Source organism: Paramormyrops kingsleyae, chromosome 7 (genome assembly GCF_048594095.1).
Source record: "Paramormyrops kingsleyae isolate MSU_618 chromosome 7, PKINGS_0.4, whole genome shotgun sequence".
Taxonomy (NCBI): Eukaryota; Metazoa; Chordata; class Actinopteri; order Osteoglossiformes; family Mormyridae; genus Paramormyrops; species Paramormyrops kingsleyae.
In genome coordinates this window covers 15,049,261-15,070,560 of record NC_132803.1, presented here as the reverse complement: position 1 = coordinate 15,070,560, position 21,300 = coordinate 15,049,261, and the positions used below count along the sequence as shown (strand labels likewise).

General features: G+C 51.0%; 1 protein-coding gene across 9 annotated transcripts; it reads left to right on the top strand.

The window, feature by feature from the left end:
* Positions 1–434: 434 nt before the first annotated feature.
* depdc5 (DEP domain containing 5, GATOR1 subcomplex subunit) lies at positions 435–21,137 on the top strand. 9 transcript variants are annotated; one of them, XM_072714380.1, is made up of 44 exons: positions 435–660; positions 939–1,037; positions 1,549–1,671; positions 1,849–1,936; positions 2,083–2,129; positions 2,275–2,360; positions 2,475–2,558; positions 2,949–2,998; positions 3,092–3,161; positions 3,270–3,348; positions 3,485–3,546; positions 3,649–3,718; positions 3,879–3,951; positions 4,341–4,444; positions 5,184–5,258; positions 5,374–5,508; positions 5,592–5,653; positions 6,032–6,105; positions 6,260–6,329; positions 6,785–6,821; positions 6,992–7,112; positions 7,769–7,992; positions 8,677–8,877; positions 9,045–9,180; positions 9,292–9,386; positions 9,537–9,596; positions 10,844–11,027; positions 11,338–11,498; positions 11,840–11,960; positions 12,170–12,337; positions 12,661–12,892; positions 13,029–13,162; positions 13,456–13,555; positions 14,163–14,225; positions 14,663–14,799; positions 15,143–15,223; positions 15,371–15,503; positions 15,587–15,695; positions 15,808–16,047; positions 18,203–18,372; positions 18,603–18,774; positions 19,046–19,106; positions 19,203–19,285; positions 20,680–21,137. In XM_072714380.1, the coding sequence occupies exons 3-44, from the start codon at positions 1,614–1,616 to the stop codon at positions 21,009–21,011; spliced, it is 4,842 nt and encodes a 1,613-aa protein (XP_072570481.1). In that variant the 5' UTR covers positions 435–660; positions 939–1,037; positions 1,549–1,613; the 3' UTR covers positions 21,012–21,137. The 9 variants fall into 9 exon arrangements, 8 of the variants coding, with proteins under 8 accessions (XP_072570481.1, XP_072570483.1, XP_072570484.1 ...); XM_072714382.1 differs by having other exon boundaries at positions 939–1,048; positions 10,871–11,027; XM_072714383.1 differs by having other exon boundaries at positions 939–1,048; positions 15,808–15,987.
* Positions 21,138–21,300: the final 163 nt, after the last annotated feature.

Below are 21,300 nucleotides of genomic sequence, written 5' to 3'. Positions count from 1 at the left end.
CTGCCCGATATTTAGTCAGATACGACTGATGAAACTGTTGAATTTTTGTACTTTACTGTGGTGTGTTTGGCGTCATCTGGTGGCGAGTAATTGAAATTTCCACAACAGTTTTATTAGTCTTTCCTCAGTGCGCTAGCCTGTTGTTTAATACATTTAACCGAGACTCATGGTAACAGAAGTGGAACCTGTATTATACTGATATTTACTAGAGATTTTTGTACAACCGTGCACACATTACATGCGAGCAGATACGATATGCAGTTTCCAGAGAGTGAAAACTGAAGGAGGAAGAGTGAAATTTCACATTCAGTATATACCTGTCTCCAATTTAATGTCTAGGCTGGAGTGATAGGTGGATGAATGGATGAAATTTGCCAGCGGTTGCCTCGTGACGTCACGCTTTCGCAGCATTCACGCTGCGAGAGATGACTGCGAGAACACACCAAGGGGAACTCTTGTTTGCGCAGGACCATGGCTGCCGGGCACATGCAAGTTTTGGGAACATCAGTTCTCGGGTTGTACCACAGCCGGATCTCGGCCTAATGAGGCCAGTACTATGCGAAAACCGGCCAACGAGTCGTGCCACCGAAATCTTACTACTGTTTGATAAAATCCCGAAGTCAAGTAAATATAACAGCATGGTTAGAAGACAACGACACGGTACATCCCGAATATCGTATGAGTTGCAATGCATTGTACTGTAATGTCGTTAAATTAACTGGGCAAAGATCATGATTAGCCGTGTAGAATGGAAACTGGCATGAGCAGCGAGCCAGCGTAGATTATGTAGGATGATCGGCAGCCTGATTGCATGCCATGGCCGCGAAATATTTAGTAGTAAATGAATCTAACAAAGAAGTCGGTCGAGATTTAACGATAGGATAACTCTTTTTACACATACTGCTTTGGGTAACTCACAGGAAAACACGCTTTCCCAGATCCTTTGCGCGCATCTGACCATAAACAAAAATGGCGTAATCTGACAGCTGCATTCCTAACTCGTGCATCTCGAATCAACTGTTTTTGTAATATAAAAAGTACGTAGCATGTAAGTGTTTCTCAGGTCTTCAAACTCTTCTCTTATTATAAATCATAATGAATTTGAATATGGAAACAATCATGTTTTTAAAATGCACCAGAATCGCGAGACCGCCGCGGAGGTTCGTGTTTAAGGATATTTGTGGAGCAGTATTATTTTTGCGCTTTGCGATATGTACTCTTTGGGCATTTTTTTGTGATGTTTAGGACAATAACAGCAGATTGCTATGTAATGTTTTAAAATAATATCCCTTTATCAGCGTATCAGTCAGTATTGGAATGATATATTAATCTAAGATCTAGGTAAAACACTATATTCTTTTATCCGTGAAACTTTAAAAATATAGGCAAATTCTGTTTGTGACAGCACAGAAGTTGGCATTTTCATAATATCTTCTTATAATAGACTGGGGTGTTTTTGTTCCTTTAGTTAACTAGGGAAATCTATGTGGTTTTGTCTGTTACTCACACTGATTTGCGAGCTCTAACGATCCCGCGGTTCTATTACAGATGATTTAATTATCACAATCTTTATGATGGCGACTGCGGTTCCTTCAGCCTGACTGTTCCTCACCATGAAGACAAACAAATCCTACAAGTTGGTGCTCCACAAGAAAGGCTTTGGTGGGAGTGGTATGGGTCTTTTTTATCAGTGTTATATGCCTTTATTGATCATGATGGATATGCTTTGTACATCACCCTATGAAGAAACAGCTATTTCATTGATTTATTGATCAATGATCAAAGTTTTCTTGGCCCCTGCTTCTGTACTGCCATTCAAAGAGGTATCTGTCTCTTTTCATTTCCTAGACGATGAGCTGATGGTGAACCCCAGAGTGTTCCCTCAGGTGTCCATAGGGGACATTGTTGAGATTGCACATCCCAATGATGAATACAGGTGATTCTATTGCTTGTATGTTTATCAGTTAAAGATTAGGAGGCTAGGTTGTGTTACTGTAACTCTGATTGTCTAGGACTAGTCTATGATCTCCTTCAGATTGTGGGCGTCCACAGTAACTTTGCTCATGACTTTCTCTACTTAAGCCCTCTACTGCTCCAGGTCCGAAGCCTTAAGGAGGACCTCCAGAAAGGTGAGTCCTCCTTGCTTCTATACATAATGTGCTGTCATAGGCCAACCCAGGACCAGAGGGTTTTTGGTTCGAATCGCTCAAAGAAACGTTATGTCCCTGTGAACATGAGGGGAAGTGGTAACACGGCTTGCTGAATGCATTTCAGAGACCATCAGTGTGGACCAGACCGTCGCTCAGGCCTTCAGGCTCCGGGCCTATCAGGATGTCTTCATTAACATTGTGGATCCCAAAGTGAGCCTCTGCCAACATGTCCAATGCAGGACTTCATTTTTCTTCTAGTCTTCTTTTGGCTGCTTCTCTGTGGTAAGAGCAGTATTTACGCATGGATTTGTGTTCCCGTGACAGGACGTCACATTAGATCTGGTAGAGTTAACCTTCAAGGATCAGTACATTGGAAGAGGAGACATGTGGAGGCTGAAGAAGAGTCTGGTGAGCGGCCAACCCCCTGCCCGTCCCTCAGTGTGTCCATCTGCCCGTCCCTCAGTGTGTCCGTCTGCCCGTCCCTCAGTGTGTCCGTCTGTGCATCAGCCTACACGTCTCTGTGTGTCCGTCTGCGCGTCCCTCAGTGTGTCCCCCTGCCTCTCCCTCAGTGTGACCGTCTGTGCATCAGCCTACACGTCTCTGTGTGTCCCTCTGCCCCTCCCTCAGTGTGTCCCTCTGCCCCTCCCTCAGTGTGTCCCTCTGCCCCTCCCTCAGTGTGCCCCTCCCTCAGTGTGCCCCTCCCTCAGTGTGTCCCTCTGCCCCTCCCTCAGTGTGTCCCTCAGTGTGTCCGTCTGCCCGTCCTTCACTGACTTCCCACACTCCCTCTCTTCCTCCAAGGTGGGCACGTGTGCCTATGTCACCCAGAAAGTGGAGTTTGCTGGAATCAGGTACTGATTTCCCTTCTGCTGTATATTGTCAGAGAAACAGAAGTGCACATTAGCTTGAGTGTTTCAGCTTTTTCCGCTTTGATGTGCCCTCAGAGCACAGGCCAGTGAATTATGGGTAAAGGGAGAGAAGGTGACCTGTGGCTACATCAGCGAGGACACAAGGGTGAGGCTCCCTTCATGGTAGCAGGAGATCGATGGGCAGCTGCTCCTTCTACTGGGGGACATAAAAATAATTTTCTTGCCTATTTCTTTTCCTCGGGTCACTTTTTAGGTGGTTTTTCGGTCAACCTCAGCCATGGTGTACATCTTCATCCAGATGAGCTGTGAGATGTGGGACTTTGATATCTATGGTATGACCCTGTTTTGGAGCTCTGAGGTGTGCGAGATATCTATGATGGCACCACTGTAGACCTTGACATGCAAGATAAGACGCTAAGAAGAGGCTAAAGCGGACCCTGTGATTATCTGTGGTGTGTTTCACTACAGGTGACCTCTACTTCGAGAAGGCCGTGAATGGCTTCCTGTCTGACCTCTTTGCCAAATGGAAGGTGGGTGGATCCGTTTGTTCGCTCACCCTGAATGTCCCATAGATGACTATTCATCTTTGTAGAGCTTCATTAACTCTGCTGCCCATGCTGACTGTGTTTCAGGAGAAGAACTGCAGCCACGAGGTGACGGTCGTGCTGTTCTCCCGAACCTTCTACTCTGCCAAATCCATGGGTATGCATTAGAATTAATCAGGGCTCACCTTCTAAAGAACCAGACCATAGCTTCTGCTTTGCTGATTAATAACACGTATGCAATATGCTGTTTTTGTCAGTGCAGTGGTGTTTATCAGAGTGAGCAGCTCTGTACTGTATATTCCCATTCCCTCTTTCAGATGACTTTCCGGAGATCCTGAGAGGTTCTTTGAGACAGGATCACGAGGGACGCTTCTATGAGGATTTTTACAGGTATGTGTGTCTGTCAGTTTCGCGCATCTTTTGTGTGTGCTGTGTTGTCCTTTGTGTAACTAGCCCTGTATGTGCGCATCTGCTTGAAACGGACCGGCACTCAGTGTTTGAAATCTGCAGAGTTTGGAAAAATATGAAACTTGTAGTGAGGACTAAGTTCTCACACGTGCTTTGTAATTAGACTGTTAAAATGATGATTCCCTCTTGGGTTAATTCTATATTTTATATATAGAATTTGATTGAATTCACAGATTTTTATAAAATTGAGATTATCCTTTTGGGGACCGAAAATTTGTCCCCACGATGTAAAAAGTTACAGGTTCTTATCACACGTGTGGTTTGACGGCCGTGGGGATGAGCGTGGAAACGTGACCTCGTCTCCTTCACAGGGTTGTAGCTCAGAATGAGAGGCGGGAGGAGTGGACCTCGCTCTTGGTCACCATTAAGAAGCTCTTCATCCAGTACCCTGTGCTGGTGCGTCTCCAGGGAGCAGGTCTGGCAATGCACACGACCGACAGCATCCCCCCCCCACCCCCCAAGGGGCACCCTCAGCAAGAAAATTGATAATCTCTCATTTTGGGGATGTATTTCCATTGAACTCTAAGGCGGTTCCTGATGGGCAGAGGCAGAGGTTCCTGATGGGCAGAGGCAGAGGTTCCTGGTGGGCAGAGGCAGAGAGAACTATTTCAGAGCTTAGGTGCTGGTTTGTTGTGCCTCGTGAGTGAATCTCATCAGCATGACTCTGCGTGTCTCCGTGAGAGGCGCTATGCAGGGCCGTTGTCTCCATTACCGCCCCCAGCTCTGTTTGCTGTCATTCGCGTGTCCTGCCTGTGTTGTGTGGACTTCCCTTTGATACTTTGGATTCATCTCACAGTCCAATGAATGTAGCTAATTGATCTAGTGTCTCTGTATTACCTATAGTGTCCGTGGGTGTGTCCTTATCCAGTGAGGCACATCAGTCCCATCTGGGGTATCCTCTGTGCTCCCTGAGTTAGATTCCAGGATCATTGTGACCTGGTACTGGATAACCAGTTATGGGTTGATGGATGGGTGGATGGATGACACAGAATTAGGATTTTTAGCATTGATGTTAAACACATAAGCGTATGGGAGACCTTCACAGTAGACAAAAGGAAATCCCATATTTCTGCACAGCAAGAAATTAGACATTATCTGAATGCTTCTGCCACGCAGCAGATAATGAGATGTTTGTGTCCCCATGCTGGTCACAGATGGCTTCCCTAATGGGCAAAACTCGACCGCTGCTCAAGGAAACTACCTGGAGGCCATCAACCTGTCTTTCAATGGTGAGTCTGTGCTGGAGGATCGATCGCATGTAGAGGGTGGAGTGATGAGCGGTGAGTTGACCCCCACCTCACCACTGCCACACCAACCCTCGCTCTGATTCTGTCTCCCCCGCAGTGTTCGACAAGCACTATATCAACCGCAACTTTGACCGTACGGGCCAGATGTCGGTGGTCATCACACCGGGGGTGGGCGTGTTCGAGGTCGACCGGCTGCTGATGATTCTCACCAAACAGCGAATGATTGACAACGGTATGACCGACGCCCACACTCTCACACGGCCGTAACTCGCAATGCACATGCAGCCCTCTGGTGACGCACATGTGTGCTCGCAGGTATTGGCGTGGACCTGGTCTGCATGGGCGAGCAGCCGCTGCACGCGGTCCCTCTCTTCAAGGTGAGCTAAGCTGGGGCTTGGCTTTCATTATAATAGTGTTACAATAACATTTGTATAATATTGACCCTGTGATGGTTTCGGAAAAATGACAAAAATGCATCAAATTTGTGATTTTTTTTTTTAATGAAGTTGTGTGCTGTATATTATTGTACCACTGAAAAAGAACTGAGACCTTTGGAAGTCCAAAATGGCCATGTTAAGCATGTTCGTGACAAGTTCATATAAACTTTTCAGCTGTACAACTGTAATCATCTTCTTATGACTCCTAGAATTGGCCTGCGTATGATGTCTTGTGCCTTTGGAACTTTTTGCAACTTATATTAAGACTCCAAAGAATCATGATTACACTTCCTGTTTTTTTTTTTTTTCTTTTTTAAGCTTCACAACCGCACAGTTCCTGGAGACTCTAGATTAGGTGATGACTACAACCTGCCCCACTGGATCAACCACAGGTGAGGGGAGGAAGGGGTGGGGAAAAAGAGCATATGGATGAGGATGGAGTCAAAAAGTGGCTGAAGGTGGTGTTATGGTTGTGATACGAAGAGCAGACGTCATTGGTCAGGAGATGGATGTGACTTGATTTATGTATCGTTCCTATGATTTCAGTTTCTACACATCCAAAAGCCAGAGCTCCTGTAACAGCTTCACTCCACGCATCAAACTGGCAGGCCGCAAGGTAAGGGGTCAAGTGGGAGGGGGCAGATAGTCGCCGTGGTAATGGTCGATCATTTTGGCAGACCAAGGGTGTTTCTCCATACTAAGAACACAAAGATCATACTTGTGGTCTTGGCAAACTCGCCTCCCAAAAATAAACTTGAATCATGGGATTTTTCTCGGTCGGAGAGGATGCAACCAGTGTATCCATGATATTTGAGATGGAGCCAGAACCACATTCGGGGACTTTTATCATCCCCTGTACTTCTGTTCTTGAGAATTGGAACTGGTCTTCAGTAATGGAGCATGACGTAGAATGAGTACACGAGAACGCAAGTACAGTCAAGTACGCATATGGAGAAATGCTCCATATCCTTCGGTGTATTACCCATGATCCTCTTTTCATCATCTGCTGAACGCTGTTGGTGATATTAGCCGTGTTGTTGATGAGTTTGTTTTGTTTTGTGCTCCTTACAGGTTCAAGCTGAACGATTTAGGAGCAACAAAGACCACAGTAAGACAATGACGATTTAAAATGCTGATTTTGTACGCGTTTTTGCTCTGGGAAACAGATGAATTCTGTTATCACTCTTAAATGCTTTTGCCTGTCATTGCCGTCAGATATTGTCCCTTTGCCTTGAATGAGAGGCATATTGCCTTGTTTTGTATGCTTCGGTCCTCCAGCTCTTGGGGCACCGAAGGACTCTGAGAACAGCCTGCCCATCCAGGTGGACTACGATGCCCACGACGCCCAGGTCTTCAGGCTTCCCGGGCCGTCCCGGGCCCAGAGGAGCACACACTTGAGGTACGAGCTGTTGAAGGCTGCTTTGTGTGTATAATACACATCTACACGGTCTGTACCAATGTACCCCTACACGGACTGTACCAGTTTTAATATACGCTTTAAGCTCTATTTGGGCTATGCAAGGGGTAACCAGCATGGTGCCCACGGGCACCAGGATGCCCCCAAAGACCACATGAGTCTCCCGCAGTCCTGTTCTAAAAATAGCACAACTCACCAGTGAGCAGCATCTAAAATTTATCATTGTTGATAAAATCATAAACGTGATCAGTGTCTTCACATAGATGAGTATCATTAATCATTAATAATAATATATAACTAAAGGTAAACTGAGCAAATTTGTTATTTAAGAAGAGTGTTTCAAATTGGTAGCCCTGAAGTAGCTCTCAGTTTCAAAAAGGTTGGTGACCCCTGGGCTATACCATAATTTGGATACATTAATACGGAGTGTACAATTGCTTCTCTACACATGTACTTTTGTATAGACTCTTTTCACTGTATTACTACATGGGCATAATTGTGTGGACTGTACCATTCTACTTCTTCATGGGGTCCTTCTTATGGACTGTACCATTCCACCCCTGCTTGGGTTCCTTCTTATGCATTGTGCTGCACATCTGCAAACACCCACATGGTAAAGAGATGATCTTGCTCCCCAGGGCAGCGCGGGAGAGGGAGACCAGTGGGCGGAAGAGCTGGGGCTCAGTGGAGGTGAGTGGCTCTGGAGCCTCCCCACCAGCACGGGCTGCTGCGGCCCCTGAGGAGCAGCGAAGCTTGGCCTCTGATGACAGCCTGGGCCGAATCTCCAACATCCTGCTCATCCCGCGCCTGCCGGCCACCCAGTACGAGGTCAGCAGCTCACTGGGCTACACCAGCACCAGAGGTACGGTGTGTGTGTGTTAAATGTCTGATCCCGGTGTAAATGTCACACTCTGTCACTGTTCCTTAATGGTAAAAGCACACAGCTGTGTTTGTAAATATACCCGAGTGTAACAGAGCTTTTTTGTCATGTGAAATTTAAGGGTAAAAAGTACATTTTTCGCAAAAACACTTACAGAATGTAACTCTTCAGTATAGATCCGAAAATGGTGGGTGTGTGTGTGTGTGTGTGTGTGTGTGAGTGTGTGTGTGAGTGTGTGTGCCCTGCACTGTGTTGGCCACTGCCCAGGGTTGGTTCCCGCCTGCGCCCCTTATTCCCAAGATAGGCTCCAGTCCCCCCTGCAACCCCAGTTGGGATTAAGTGGTTACGGTGATGGATGGATGGATGGATGGCAGTAGTGGTAATAAACACAGTAATACTAATTATGTTGATGATAATATGACTACAGAGCCAGGTAGCCTCTCCCAGGCCATGCTGCCGGTGTGCACCAATCTCTCCGGCCGGCCCTGTCTACCTGTCTTACCTTGGGGTTAGCTGGGATTTATCCACTGCTTTAGCCAGCTGTGGGCGTGGGCTAACTGGTTGCCATGGAGATGGGGAATCGGTGACTGTCATATATATGCGTGTGTGTGCGTGTGTGCGTGTGTGTGTGTGTGTGTGTGTGTGTGTGCGTGCACCTCCCCACAGATCTGCTGGAAAAAGTGATGGAGTCACAGCGGGACTCCAGTGCCCCCGGCCGCTTCACCGTGGGCAGCGCTGAGTCCACCCTGCACGTGCGGCCTGGTGGATACGCCCCGCAGAGGGCCCTCATCAACCCCTTCGCCCCGTCCCGCATGCCCATGAAGCTCACCTCCAATCGAAGGCGCTGGATGCACACCTTCCCCATCGGTGAGGGGGCGCCACGCACCCAGCCACTAGCCATCCCTGATCATGTGACCTGAACGTAAACACACAAGTCAGACAGACATGTTGGCGTTGGCATCAGAGCTCAGCAGGGGGCAGCACCGTACCACGCACCCCCGACCCGGCACTGATGTTAATGACGCCGATTCCAGGCCCCTCGGGAGAGGCTATCCAGATTCATCACCAGACCCGGCAGAACATGGCCGAGCTGCAGGGGAGCGAGCAGCGGGACCCCGCCCACACCTCTGCGGAGCTGTTGGAGCTGGCCTATCACGAGGCCACCGGCAGGTTTGTCCCGCCCACTGGGGGGCGGGGCTCTCCACACAGATCCGCTCGCAACAACTAGAACAGCTAAGCTTACTTCCTGCCAATGGCTGAGTCTCACGTGGGTGTGTTCAGGAGGACGACAGGTCGTCAGGCGGGGGAGAGCGGCTTCTACACCGGCCTGGGGACAGACGAGCTCACGGGCAGCCCGGCCAGCAGCAACAGCACAGGTACCGAGTGGCATGGAGCGGAACCGAGCAGTGCCATCAGGTTAAGGCAGGACTCACCATGTTTACACAGTATTAAAACACGGTAACTGGGGTTAAACATCTTAGCTGATACTGATGGTGGTGATGATGATGATGGTTATATTTGCATAGGAACCCCCATCAACCGCGGCTCTTCATTTGAAGACTCCTCCTCGAACAGTCCAGATCCGAGTGAGTGGCCGTCGTCTCTCCAAACACGCACACACGTGTTCACACCGTGCACTCGGCATGTTAGAATTCAGGGAGGCCTCAGAAACCACAGACACGAACTCAGATGGTACCTGCTGCTCCACACAGACCTTCATGTTAGCCGGATGGGAGGTGGGTTGAGTTCGCAGTGTGTCTGCCTGCCTGATTGAGTTTGCTGATGCTGTCCAAGCCCAAAACCCGAATCCCCTTATCCCTAATCCCTGATCCGTGCTGCGCCGGGTGTCCGCTTTCAGTCTTCGACTCTCTTTGAATTAACGGGGTCTTGTATCTTTTCCTTGGTTACGGTGCAGTTATTGGTTGCTTTCGGTCAGGTGACTTTTAACCTTTTACATTGACTTACATTGACTTGTAACATTTTACTTGAACAAGTCAGGTGAAATCATAGATAGGTATGTGAACTGGAAATGTGTGAAAGACACCAAAGCAAAGATGTTCTAGTAAGGTCCAGTATACACTCTCACTGCAGGAGTAATCAGACGTTGTCTCTTTAAGAAATATGGTCCTGTTGCTCTTTATGTTGGGCTTTGCGAGGTTTGAATGGCTTCACTATTCATGACAACATCGTCTCTCCCACCTTCACACTCAGTCTCTGTCTGTCTCTCTCATTCGCAAGTCCTCCCACGTCCCCTCTGCTGTCTCTCATCTTTCTGTATCAGTCCATTCACTCGGGTGGAGGGACACGGTTCTGTCGCCTGCGCGTATGTGTGTGTGCGTGTGTGATGCTTGTGTTTGAGCACTGTAACAGGCATGCCGCTTGTGAGAAGATGGTGCGTGGTTGCCCGCATGCACGAGTCCAAACCGGATCCACGACGATTCCCTGCGATTCCATCTAATTGCTTGCATGCGTCGATCTGGCCTGAGCCGAAATCACCACCAGCACAGCCAATGAGGACAATGACAGTAACTCGCTCCTTTCTCTCCCTCTTTCCTCTCTTCGTCTGTCCCTGTCTGCCTGGTGTGTCTGCCACCCCCCCTCCCCACGCCACTGCTCCACCATTTGCTCCACATCCTAACCCTCACCCACTCTCTCTCTCTATACCTTCCCTCGTTCGTCCCTCCATCTGTTTTTCCTCATTAACCCGCCCCCCCCCTTGGTGTTTATTTGCCCACTCTTCCTGTGCCCCTCACCCTCCCCGCTTGCACCATAACGGGCGGCCTGTGTATGTGTGCTTCGGGTGCGGGGGGGTGGGTGGGGGTTCTCCATGAAGTCCTGGTTCTGTCCGCACCCCCGACAGTGCCCAGCTTCTGCTGCACGGTGGGGGTGGACTGGAAGTCCCTCACCACGCCAGCCTGCCTGCCCCTCACCACCGACTACTTCCCGGACCGCCAGGCCCTGCAGAACGACTACACAGAGGGCTGCTATGATCTGCTGCCCCACACCGACATGGAGAGGTGCCTGCTGTGCCAAGATGTCTGATTGACTGACACCCACGTGCAGCCATTGATCCAATTGGCTAACAGACACACACATTGATCTGATTGGCAGACACACACACAGACGTTGATCTGATTAGCTAAAAGACACATACGTTGATCTGATTGGCAGACACACACACACACATTGGTGTGATTGGCGGACACACACAGACATGTGCACAGCCATTGGTCTGTTTGGTGGGCACACATACAGACACATTAGCTGTTGTCAGACTCTCCTGACCTGCTTGTGCCTGGTCCTCGTATGCCCCCCACAATGCCTCAGGAGAGATGACGATGCACCGGTGATGACAGCGCCACAAGTGTTTGAAGAGTTCATCAGCCAGCGCCTCATGCAGGGCTACCAGATCATCGTGCAGCCGAGCGTGGGGAAGCCTGTTCCCTCGGTGGCCCCGCCCCTCAGCAGCAGCCCCCTGTATTCCCGAGGTTCCTACTGCCGTCACACCGTGGGCTGCAGGCCTACATCCAGGGTTTGAACTAGGGCAAAATTTTCACCCAGGCCAATACGAGCACATGAGTCATGTGACCTAATTGGGTCGTGTGACCTGTGATTCTTACTGCAGTTGGGAAGAATGTAGCATAACTTTCAGGACGGCCAATAAAATATGCTGCATTGACTTTTGAGACAAGGTATCGGTGTATAAATTAGTTGAGGCAACCTCCTTCAGTAGTAGTGTCTGCTCACAGCATTTCTGTGTGTCCATGTGTGTCCGTGTGTGTCTGTGTGTGTCTGTGTGTGTCCATGTGTGTCTGTGTGTGGGGCACAGGACTGGTGTCCCGGCGCGGACCCGAGGAAGAGGAGTGTGTTTATTGGCTGAGCATGGGCCGCACCTTCCACAAGGTGTGTCTGAAGGACAAGATAATCACCGTCACGCGCTACTTGCCCAAGTGAGTGTGCACACACAAGGACACGGTGATGGTCCCACAGGCCAGTGTGACTCTGAATGAGAGGGCTTGGGTTTAAGAGCGATATATGGGTGCTGCACTGAATTAGGCGTTGCTTTGAGGGATCCTTACATGGCTTGTGTGTGTGTGTGTGTGTCTGTGTGTGTGTCTGTGTGTGTGTGTCTGTGTGTGTGTCTGTGTCTCCCCTGCAGGTACCCCTATGAGTCAGCCCAGATCCAGTACAGCTACAGCCTGTGCCCACCCCACCCGGAAGCCCAGTTTATGTCCTGCTGGGTGGAGTTCAGCCACGAGCGCTTGGAGGAGTACAAATGGAACTACCTGGACCAGTACATCTGTTCCGCCGGCTCGGAGGATTTCAGGTACTGCGGCCGTCGGCCTCTGCTGCTCTGGGTATTTGGACGTTTCAGCTGCAAACGTCCGTTTGTGTTTGCATTCAAGAATACGAGTGTGAAATATATATTTAACTGCCATGAGGGTTTTGCCTGTGAGCCATGACAAGGAGATTCTGCTGCTTTGTTCTGAGGTTCATTCCACCCAAGGTGTTCTTTCAGCTGCTCCAGATTTTCTTTAACATTAGTGTACTGCTTGTTAATGATATTATGAAGCACAGCCATATTTTATAAAGAAAGTGTTTTGTGTGAAGGTTTTTCACTGAATACTGATAAAATGGTCCTTCTTCCAGCCTTATAGACTCCCTGAAATTCTGGCGCACTCGCTTCCTGCTCCTGCCAGCAGGGGGTGCCCGACGGGCGGCTGAGGGAGAGGGCCGCTGGGACGTGTATGGGGAGGGGCCCGGGGCGGGCCGTGAGGGCCTCGGTGGGGCCGGGGACTGGGCCCTGCTCGACAACTTCATCCGCTTCCTGGAGGGTCTGAACCGCATCCGGAGGAGGCACCGCTCAGACCGCATCATCCGGGTGGGTGACGGGGGGCGTGCATGTGGTGCAAGGGAGGGCAGTAAGAGGACTGCAGCGATTTGGCAGAGTGCTGAGCTGTAATGGGGATAAGATCTCCAGACGCCTGTCTAACTCCCATGTCCACACCCCCATGCAGAAAGGACCAGCAATGAAGGGACTTCAGGTGACAGGTTCGCTCTCTGCATACCCCCCCGAGCCCACAGCGCCCCCGTTGGGCAAGAAGGGAACCTCTGTTCTGACGGCGCTGCTGGAGATGGAGGCCAACCAGAAGTGTGTGGTGGTAACATCAACTTAGCAGTTTGTCTCGCGATCCCAGAAGGAAAAGAAGGAAAACTCGAGGATAGTGGGCAGCCAAATACAATTTCTGTTCCCTCCAGTTCCTCCTCAGATGATCAGGCTGCTCTGTTTGACGTGCTTTAATACACAGACATACCTGTGCTGCACCCCCCCCGCCCCCCCCCCCCCCCCCCCCCAGTTATAGGGGGGCCTTTGACCATGTTAATGCTGACTGTCACCTTGGCGTGGCAAAGGAGAGCCATTGAGGATGCTTCTCCTGTCTGCAGGAGCCTGGAAGAGCAGCAGGCCACATTGTTCACGGGAAAAGCAAACGTGCCTCTGAGTGATTCTGCATCAGCGTCTGGGAACGTGGACAGTCCCCGCAAGGTTCGGGTCCCAAACAGTCTGTGTGTCCATGTGTGTCTGTGAGTCTATCTGTCTGCATGTTCGTGTGTCTGTGAGTCTGTCTGTGTGTCTGTGAGTGTATCTGTCTGCATGTTCGTGTGTCTGCATATTCGTGTGTCTGTGAGTGTGTCTGTGTGTCTGTGAGTGTATCTGTCTGCATGTTCGTGTGTCTGTGAGTCTGTCCGTGAGTGTGTCTGCATGTTTGTCTATGAGTCTTACCGCATCTCTCTGCATGTCTGTAATTCTGAATGTGTGTCCGTCTGAGTCTGTGAGTCTACCTGTGTGTGTGATAAGGGTCGCACAGATTAGTCAACAAGTCGACTTTACTCCTCTGCAATGGAACTAAGCTTGACGTTGACGTTGCTGAATCTGTGATAGTGTATCTTTATGTGTCTGTGAGTCTCTCTCTCAGTGTGTGTCTGTGAGTCTGTCTGTGTGAGAGACCTTTATTCTGTCCTTGGTCTATCGGTCAGTACTCATCCCCTCCTAACTTTCTGAAGTTCTTTCCATCTTCCCTCCTCCTCCTCCTCCTCCTTCTGTTTTTTGGGCCTCTGCTATATCTCTTTCCTGCCCCCTCCTGCGTTTACAGGACGCAGCCTTCTTTTTGGACTTTGTCCGTAGCCCCCGTTCCTCCTACATGTCTCACACTCAGGTCAGTATGGTGGGGGTCTGGGGGTGGATTGTGGGGGGGTGCTGCAGTGCCTCGCATGCCCTGTTTTGCAGCACCACCAAGTGCATGTTATCAGCACGGTTATGCCTCTTAGTGTAGCTGCATGCAGCTGCCTGTGTCAGCTGATTGGTCAAGCTTTGATAAGCGGCCTATCAGCTGATAGATGCCTGACACTCAATCAAACCCCTCCCCTTCTTTTTAATAGAAAGGCACTTATTTGCTGTAGTGTTACATAATCACATCCTGATAATCTCAGGAAGGTTGGGCAAGACTGCTAACCTGTGTGGCCTGTGCATGTAATAGTGTGCATCTTCCTAGTCTAGCCGCGGCAGTCGGAATCTTCTGGAAGAATGCTGACATTGGCCAGCATGAGGTAGACGAGCTAATGGCAGCTGACAGCTTTTAATTGGCTCCCATAGATGGCAGTCGATCACGCAGCAGCCAGTATCACGGAGGGAGGGCTGGCCGACAAGGGGGCCCCCCAGGCTGCAGGAGGCCCCGCGGCTCAGGGGCCCGGAGAGGCAGGACCCTCGTCCAGCGTTTCCATGGAGACCAGGTGAAGGCCGGAGCTGTGTGCGCTGATTCAGGCCTCTGGCGGATTGTCTCTCTTACTGATATTGAAAAATAACCTTGGAAGTTCAGTGCGTGTGAACATAAGCTGCTCTTCTTAGTCACCTGTTGTACTTTTGAACAGTCTTGAATATTGAAGTATTGTTTAATACGCTGCTATATTTCAGCTCTGAATTGCCGATTGGCCTCCTGTGTAACTCTCTGGAATCGGTGTTAAGTTACTGACTGGCTTCCTGCGGGGAATCGGTGTTAAGTTACTGACTGGCTTCCTGCGGGGAATCGGTGTTAAGTTACTGACTGGCTTCCTGCGGTTCCTCGCTGTGTTGCAGTGGGCAGGCTGCTGCTGGAGGTTCCATCCTGAGCTCATCTTCCACCTTAATGGACATCCTGGAGGCCATCAAACACCCCACGTAAAAGAGCCCCGCCTTGTTCCTGTAGTGCAGGGTGCAGACCCACGTCCTGGGGGGACTGACTAGGTCAAGTGCAGACAGGCTTTTGTGATAGTTGCAGTCAGCAGCTTCTCTGTGTGATTAGCTGTGTGCGTCTGTGCTGTGAAGGATGGGCGTGCAGCTCCTCCCCGAACAGAAAGGCCTGCCACCACACTGCTTCATCAGCGCTGAGGTCGTCCATTGGCTGGTCAGCAACGTGGAGGGCGTGGCCACGCAGGGCATGGCCGTGGACATCATGCAGGTGGGCTCCGTGCTGCCGGCCGCCTCGGCCCCGGGCTTTGAGGCACCGGGCGGCTCAACTGAGACGCTCTGTTCCCTGAGCAGAAAATGCTGGATGAGGGACTGATCGCTCACGCGTCTGGGGAAGCCATGCGCTCCTTCATCTACGGCTTCTACTTCTACCGGATCGCGCCGGAAAGGGAAGCAGAGCGAGGTAGGGGGCGGCAAAGAACGGTCTGTCTCTCTCTCTCACACACACACACACACACACACGCACACGGCCAGTTATCATGCCCTGTGAGACGGAAGCCCCGCCCTCCCCACAGGCCCATCCACGCCGCTGCCCCCCACAGGGGCAGGGGGCCTGTCGGCCACCGCGCTGGAGGACTTCACCCTCTTCCAGAGGAAGTGGTTCGAGGTGGCCTTCGTGCTGGAGGAGCGGCGCCCCTGCGACCTGCCCGCCTTCCTGCTGCCCTGGCTGCCCAGCCGCCCCGCCTCCTACGCAAGTAGGCACAGCTCCTTCAGCCGCAGCTTCGGGGGACGCAGCCAGGCCGCCGCTCTGCTAGGTACACACAGCCTGCCCCAACCCCCCGCGGCCCCCTCGGGTGGGACGTCCCACTGCCCGCCCAGCCCCTCCCCCGCGGCCCCCTCAGGTGGTACGTCCCACCGCCCAGAGTAGGGCATCACATGGAGTCGGGCCTCATGAAGCATGTTAACCTGCTAAACGCACCTAACTGACTTCATTCATACTTTCTCGCGTAACGCAGCCTGCTGAACACGTACCTGTGAAGGATTTTTTGCTGACCCCATCTGCTGAACACCAGCTCACGTGGCCTCTCTGAACGTGGCCTCCTGCACTGTACATCCTCGGGCAGCTTTAATACAGCGGTCGCTCTCCTCCTCCGGACACGCCCCGCTCGGCACTCTCATCTTGGGGGACGCCTTAGACCCTGTTCACCTGCCTCACTGAACATTCTACTCGACCTCAGAGTTACCTCAGTTACCCTTTATTCATGGCACACTGAACACACAGAGCCCGCTCAACACCTGAACTTCTCCATTCCCTTTCTTCCTAACGTCCATGACTTCATCACCGGCTCCGTGTGATGTCAGCACTCTGGGACTGCTCCCACCCCTCCAACCGCATGCACTGGCTTGTGATTGGGTCAGCTGGCAGTGGGCGGGTCTGGCATTCCACCATCCACCTGCTGTGTGATTGGCGACATTGTGAATGCATACAGAGCCCCATGCATGCCCCCCCCCCCAAATCAGATGAGCATTAACTGATCATTGTCGTGCTTAATGCATGCTCTGGTAGTGGCTGTGTTACTGTAGTGTAGTGGTTTGGGCTGTTTCTCCCTGTGACTGGTGTACAACGTATTCGCAATGTTCCTGAGGGCATTACGGCCATTTCAGGAACATTGGGAGAACGTTTCACAAGTCTCTAGCTTTCCCTGTCTTTAATTTTTGTGTTTTTGTGTTCCCCTTCAGGATGGTTATAATCAAAGCCAGGAAGGGGCAGTCAGGTCTTACATACATGTGTAACTCCAGTCCCTATTGGGCAGAATGCATACTGTTTGTCATGAACCAATCATAATGTAAGTCATAGGTCACGTGACAACCAGAAAAGCCAATGGCCTGGAGCTACCCATCTATGAGTCAAGCTTGGCTTCTGAGCCTAACTGGATCTCCCTGAAAAAAATCTCAAAAGCCGTGCATGATTGTGGATGTCTGCATGGCTGTAGAGGCCTCGGGTTGACCACTCGCAGGCCTGCCTTGCAGACAGCAAGTCTGAGAGGGAGAATCGAGGCGTGGGTCAGAAGCCAGGGCTGCTAGACCTGTCCTCTACCTGCTCTGGTCTCGAAGCGACGCCCATGTCTGGTACTTCTGTGTTTGCGTTCATAATGGTGTCACCCGTTTGCTGGATGCAGGATCTGAAGCTTTGCATGACCCCGTTGCATGTTCACCCATGACTGCATCCATCATAGCAGCTGTCAAATGGCAGCGGTCATGCTGGTTCACGTCATCGGCTGACATGCTAATGGTTCATGTACCGTTACACTTAAGCAGACCTCGGGGTGTGTCAGCATTATGCTGCCACCTCGGGTCGCTCAGGTAAGACGCCCCCCTCCTCGGTTTCGATTCGCCGGCAGGCTGGGCCAGGGAGTTCCTTCAGACAGGAGAAGCTGGCTCTGCTGTCACAGAGGAGATACAGAAATCGGGTTGGGATTCCCTGAGTGCTCACAGTGCTGTCTCTCAGGCTCCACTGGAGTCACTGGTCGCCAGTGAGGGACGCATCATCACTGTCTCCTCGCACCAGACACATCTAACAGCTGTGTGGCACAAGCATGCAGGGACGCCCACCTGGTGATCGCCGAATTGGGCTACAATTTGGATTCTTCTTCTAATATTGACAAAGGCCAGAAGAAAGCCTGTCTTATGAGAGGGGTGTATCCCCACTGCACGTTTCTAGGTCACGGCTAGAATTGTGTCACGCAGAATTGAGTGAGTTGTTGAAACAAATAGATTGAAGTGCATCTTCAGCAGACAGAAACCGGAGGATTTGGGTAAGAGTGTGATGTCCAACACTTACACGCTCCTACAATAATCATGTTACTATGAGAAGTCACCGGACATGTGCCTTTGGGGTTCGTTTGATAAACTAACCCAAAACCACAAACTCGCCTCTGCGATTTGTCCCTCCCCCCATCTGGCCCCCAGCTGCCACCTTGCCAGAGCAGAAGACAGTCACCCTGGATGTGGATGTGAACAACCGCAGCGATCGTACCGAGTGGTGCAGCTGCTATTACCATGGCAACTTCTCTTCCAACGCCGCCGTCGAGATCAAGCTGCAGTGGATGGTGGCGACGGCCGCGGTCCTCTTCGAGATGGTGAGGCCGCCGTGCTGGGGAAGCCGCCACAGAGAGGCACCGTCTCTCTGAAACTTAATCACTTAAACGTCGTCCAGCATTGCGTGTTTTATGTCCGGTCTGTTCAGAAGCAGGTTCTTGGCTGAATTTATGGAGGACAAGACGGAGCGGAGCGGGTGTGTGTGTGTGTGAGAGTTTTGGATTGGAGCAGGACACCTGTCTGTCTATTTGGGCCCCGCCCCCCCTTTCAGGTGCAGGGATGGCACAGGAAGGCGGCCTCGTGTGGCTTCCTGCTGGTGCCCACCCTGGAGGTGCCCTTCGCCCTGCCCTCGTACCTATATGGCGATCCGCTTCGTGCCCAACTCTTCATCCCGCTGCACGTGCAGGTCCTGCTGAGGGACGCCAGCGACAGCCTCTTTGAGGGTGAGGGGGGGCGCTGAAACTCCCTGCATGGATCCCTCTGCTGCTTTTATGAAGCTGAAAGTTCCAGAACATTATATTAAATATCAGTATTCAGTTTTCAGTGTTACTTGGGGAGGGGGTTATGAATTACATTCACATGATCTGGGACTCCAAATGAAAATGTGCGTGTGTATCTATATGTGGCCGACAAAGAAAGTGTTGTTTTTTTGCCTTATTTCCGTTTGGTCTTTCTACTAAGTAATGAATTCCCATTCGCACGTGATCCTGACAGGATTCGAACCCGAGACTTACTGGGACAGAATGCAGCTGTTGCAAGAGGCCATAATCTACAGGTAGGAGTGGCTCAGGAGGATGGACAGCCATCCAGCCTTGCCCCCAGACTCGGGCTGTACTAACTGCTCCTCACTCTGCCCTCTTGTCCTACGCAGGTTTGGTTTCGTCCATGACAAGTTCTCCGCCTCCGCCTTTAACTTCCCGTCAGAGAACAAGCCGCAGTACATCCATGTCACAGGTAGGCGGCGCCCTTGCACAGCTGCGGCCCCAAGCCCTAAGTGCATCCTCTTCGCGGCCTGTGCTGCTCACGTGCTTCTTTTTCCTACTCTTTCTTTCCTTTGCATTCCTCCTCTTCTTCCTGTTCCTTTTGCCTCCCACTCCTGTTTATCATTCTCTTCCCTCCACCCCCACTGCACTCCTCCTGCCTCCTCCCATCCTCCTTCATTCCCTCTCTCCACTTCTTGTTCACTGGGTTGCTCTTTTCTCCCTCCTTACACTGTCTCTCGTTTCACTCTCTTCTTTAAATTCAGAGGAAATCATTGGCACAGCACAGAAGTGGCCCCTGCCGAGACATGGCTGTGTCAAAGATATCATAATGGTAAAAATATTAGGCAGAAAAGTTACCGTGCTCTTACGTAATGTCCGCAATGGTGGGTTTATACTCTGTCCCTGGTATCACTTAATCGTCCTCCACCCAGCCTGGGTGGATAGTGGACAGTGGGGGGGGGGGGGGGGGGTTTAAAAAGGACAGCCCGTTCCTTCGTCTCAGGACATTTCTGTGAAGCATGTGAGAGACCTGCTAAGGGATCTCCTCTGGGAGGTGAAGCACGCCTCCCTTTCCAGTCCCTCCCACCTGGCCAGGCAGTGAGAGGCCGTGCTCGGGACCCATCTGCTTGGCCCCCCAGCAGAAGGTCAGACACTCCCCCCATGTGGATTCCCTGTGTATTGCCAAACACTGATCCAGTCCTGTCTTTCTCTCCATTCTCACTGCTTGTCCCTCTCTTTCTCTTTCTTTATCCTTTTCTCCCTTGTCTCTTATCTCTGTCCATTTTTCACCTGTCTTTCTCTTCTTTCTCCCCTCTCCCTTTCTCTTTATCCTTCTCACCCCTCTCCCTTTTTTTACCTATCTTTCTCTCTTTTCTCCCCTCTCCCTTTTTCCCTGGCTCTCTCTATCCTTCTGTCCCTTGTCTGTCTGCCTCTCTCCCTCTCTTTCACCTCTCTTTCTCCTATCTCTCCTTTTCTCGCTTTCCTATCTCTTTATTCTCCTCCTTGTCTGTCTGCCTCTCTCCCTCTCTTTCACCTGTCTTTCTCTATTCTTTCTCCCATCTCTCCTTTTCTCTCTTGCCTATCTCTTTATTCTCCTCCTTGTCTGTCTGCCTCTCTCCCTCTCTTTCACCTGTCTTTCTCTATTCTTTCTCCACATCTCTCCTTTTCTCTCTTGCCTATCTCTTTATTCTCCTCCTTGTCTGTCTGCCTCTCTCCCACCTGTCTTTCTCTATTCTTTCTCCACATCTCTCCTTTTCTCTCTTGCCTATCTCTTTATTCTCCTCCTTGTCTGTCTGCCTCTCTCCCTCTCTTTTACACCTGTCTTTCTCCCCCCCTGTCCCTGTCTCCGTCTCTCCCTTCCCTCAGGCACCGTCTTCCTGCAGCTGCCTTACTCCAAGAGGAAGTACAGCAGCGGGCAGCAGCGCCGCCGCCGCAACTCCACCACGTCGGCCACACAGAGCCTCTTCGGGGTGGAGGAGCGTGTGGGCTACAACTGGGCCTACAACACCATGCTGACCAAGGCGTGGCGCACCGGCGCCCTCGGTGACGAGCGCCTTGCCGATCGCCTGCTCCGCGACTTCACTGACTTCTGCGCCAACAAGGACAACCGGCTGCTGGCCTTCTGGGAGAGCTGCGTGGAGAAGATGAACGCTAGCGCCCCCAAGGAAGGGGGCTGCATTCCAGAGACCCCTCCCTAAGGAGGTGTGGGCAGTTCCTGTGTCAGACTGAGGTGAAAGGTCACAATGCCAGGTATTTAGGGCAGTCCCGTGTTGGTTATGCTATTGAACTGTTTCTCAACATATGTAAATAAATATTTACTCACTCTTGTGTCTATTCTGTGTCTCTAGAAGAATCTATCAGCCATATTAAGCACAAAAACCATTAGCAGTTTGTAATGGATGAGAGCATTTACAGTGTTACAGATTCAAAAAGCAGCTGCCTGTGTTAGCCCTGCCCCTGCCTTTTGCTATCAGGCCCTGGGCCTTG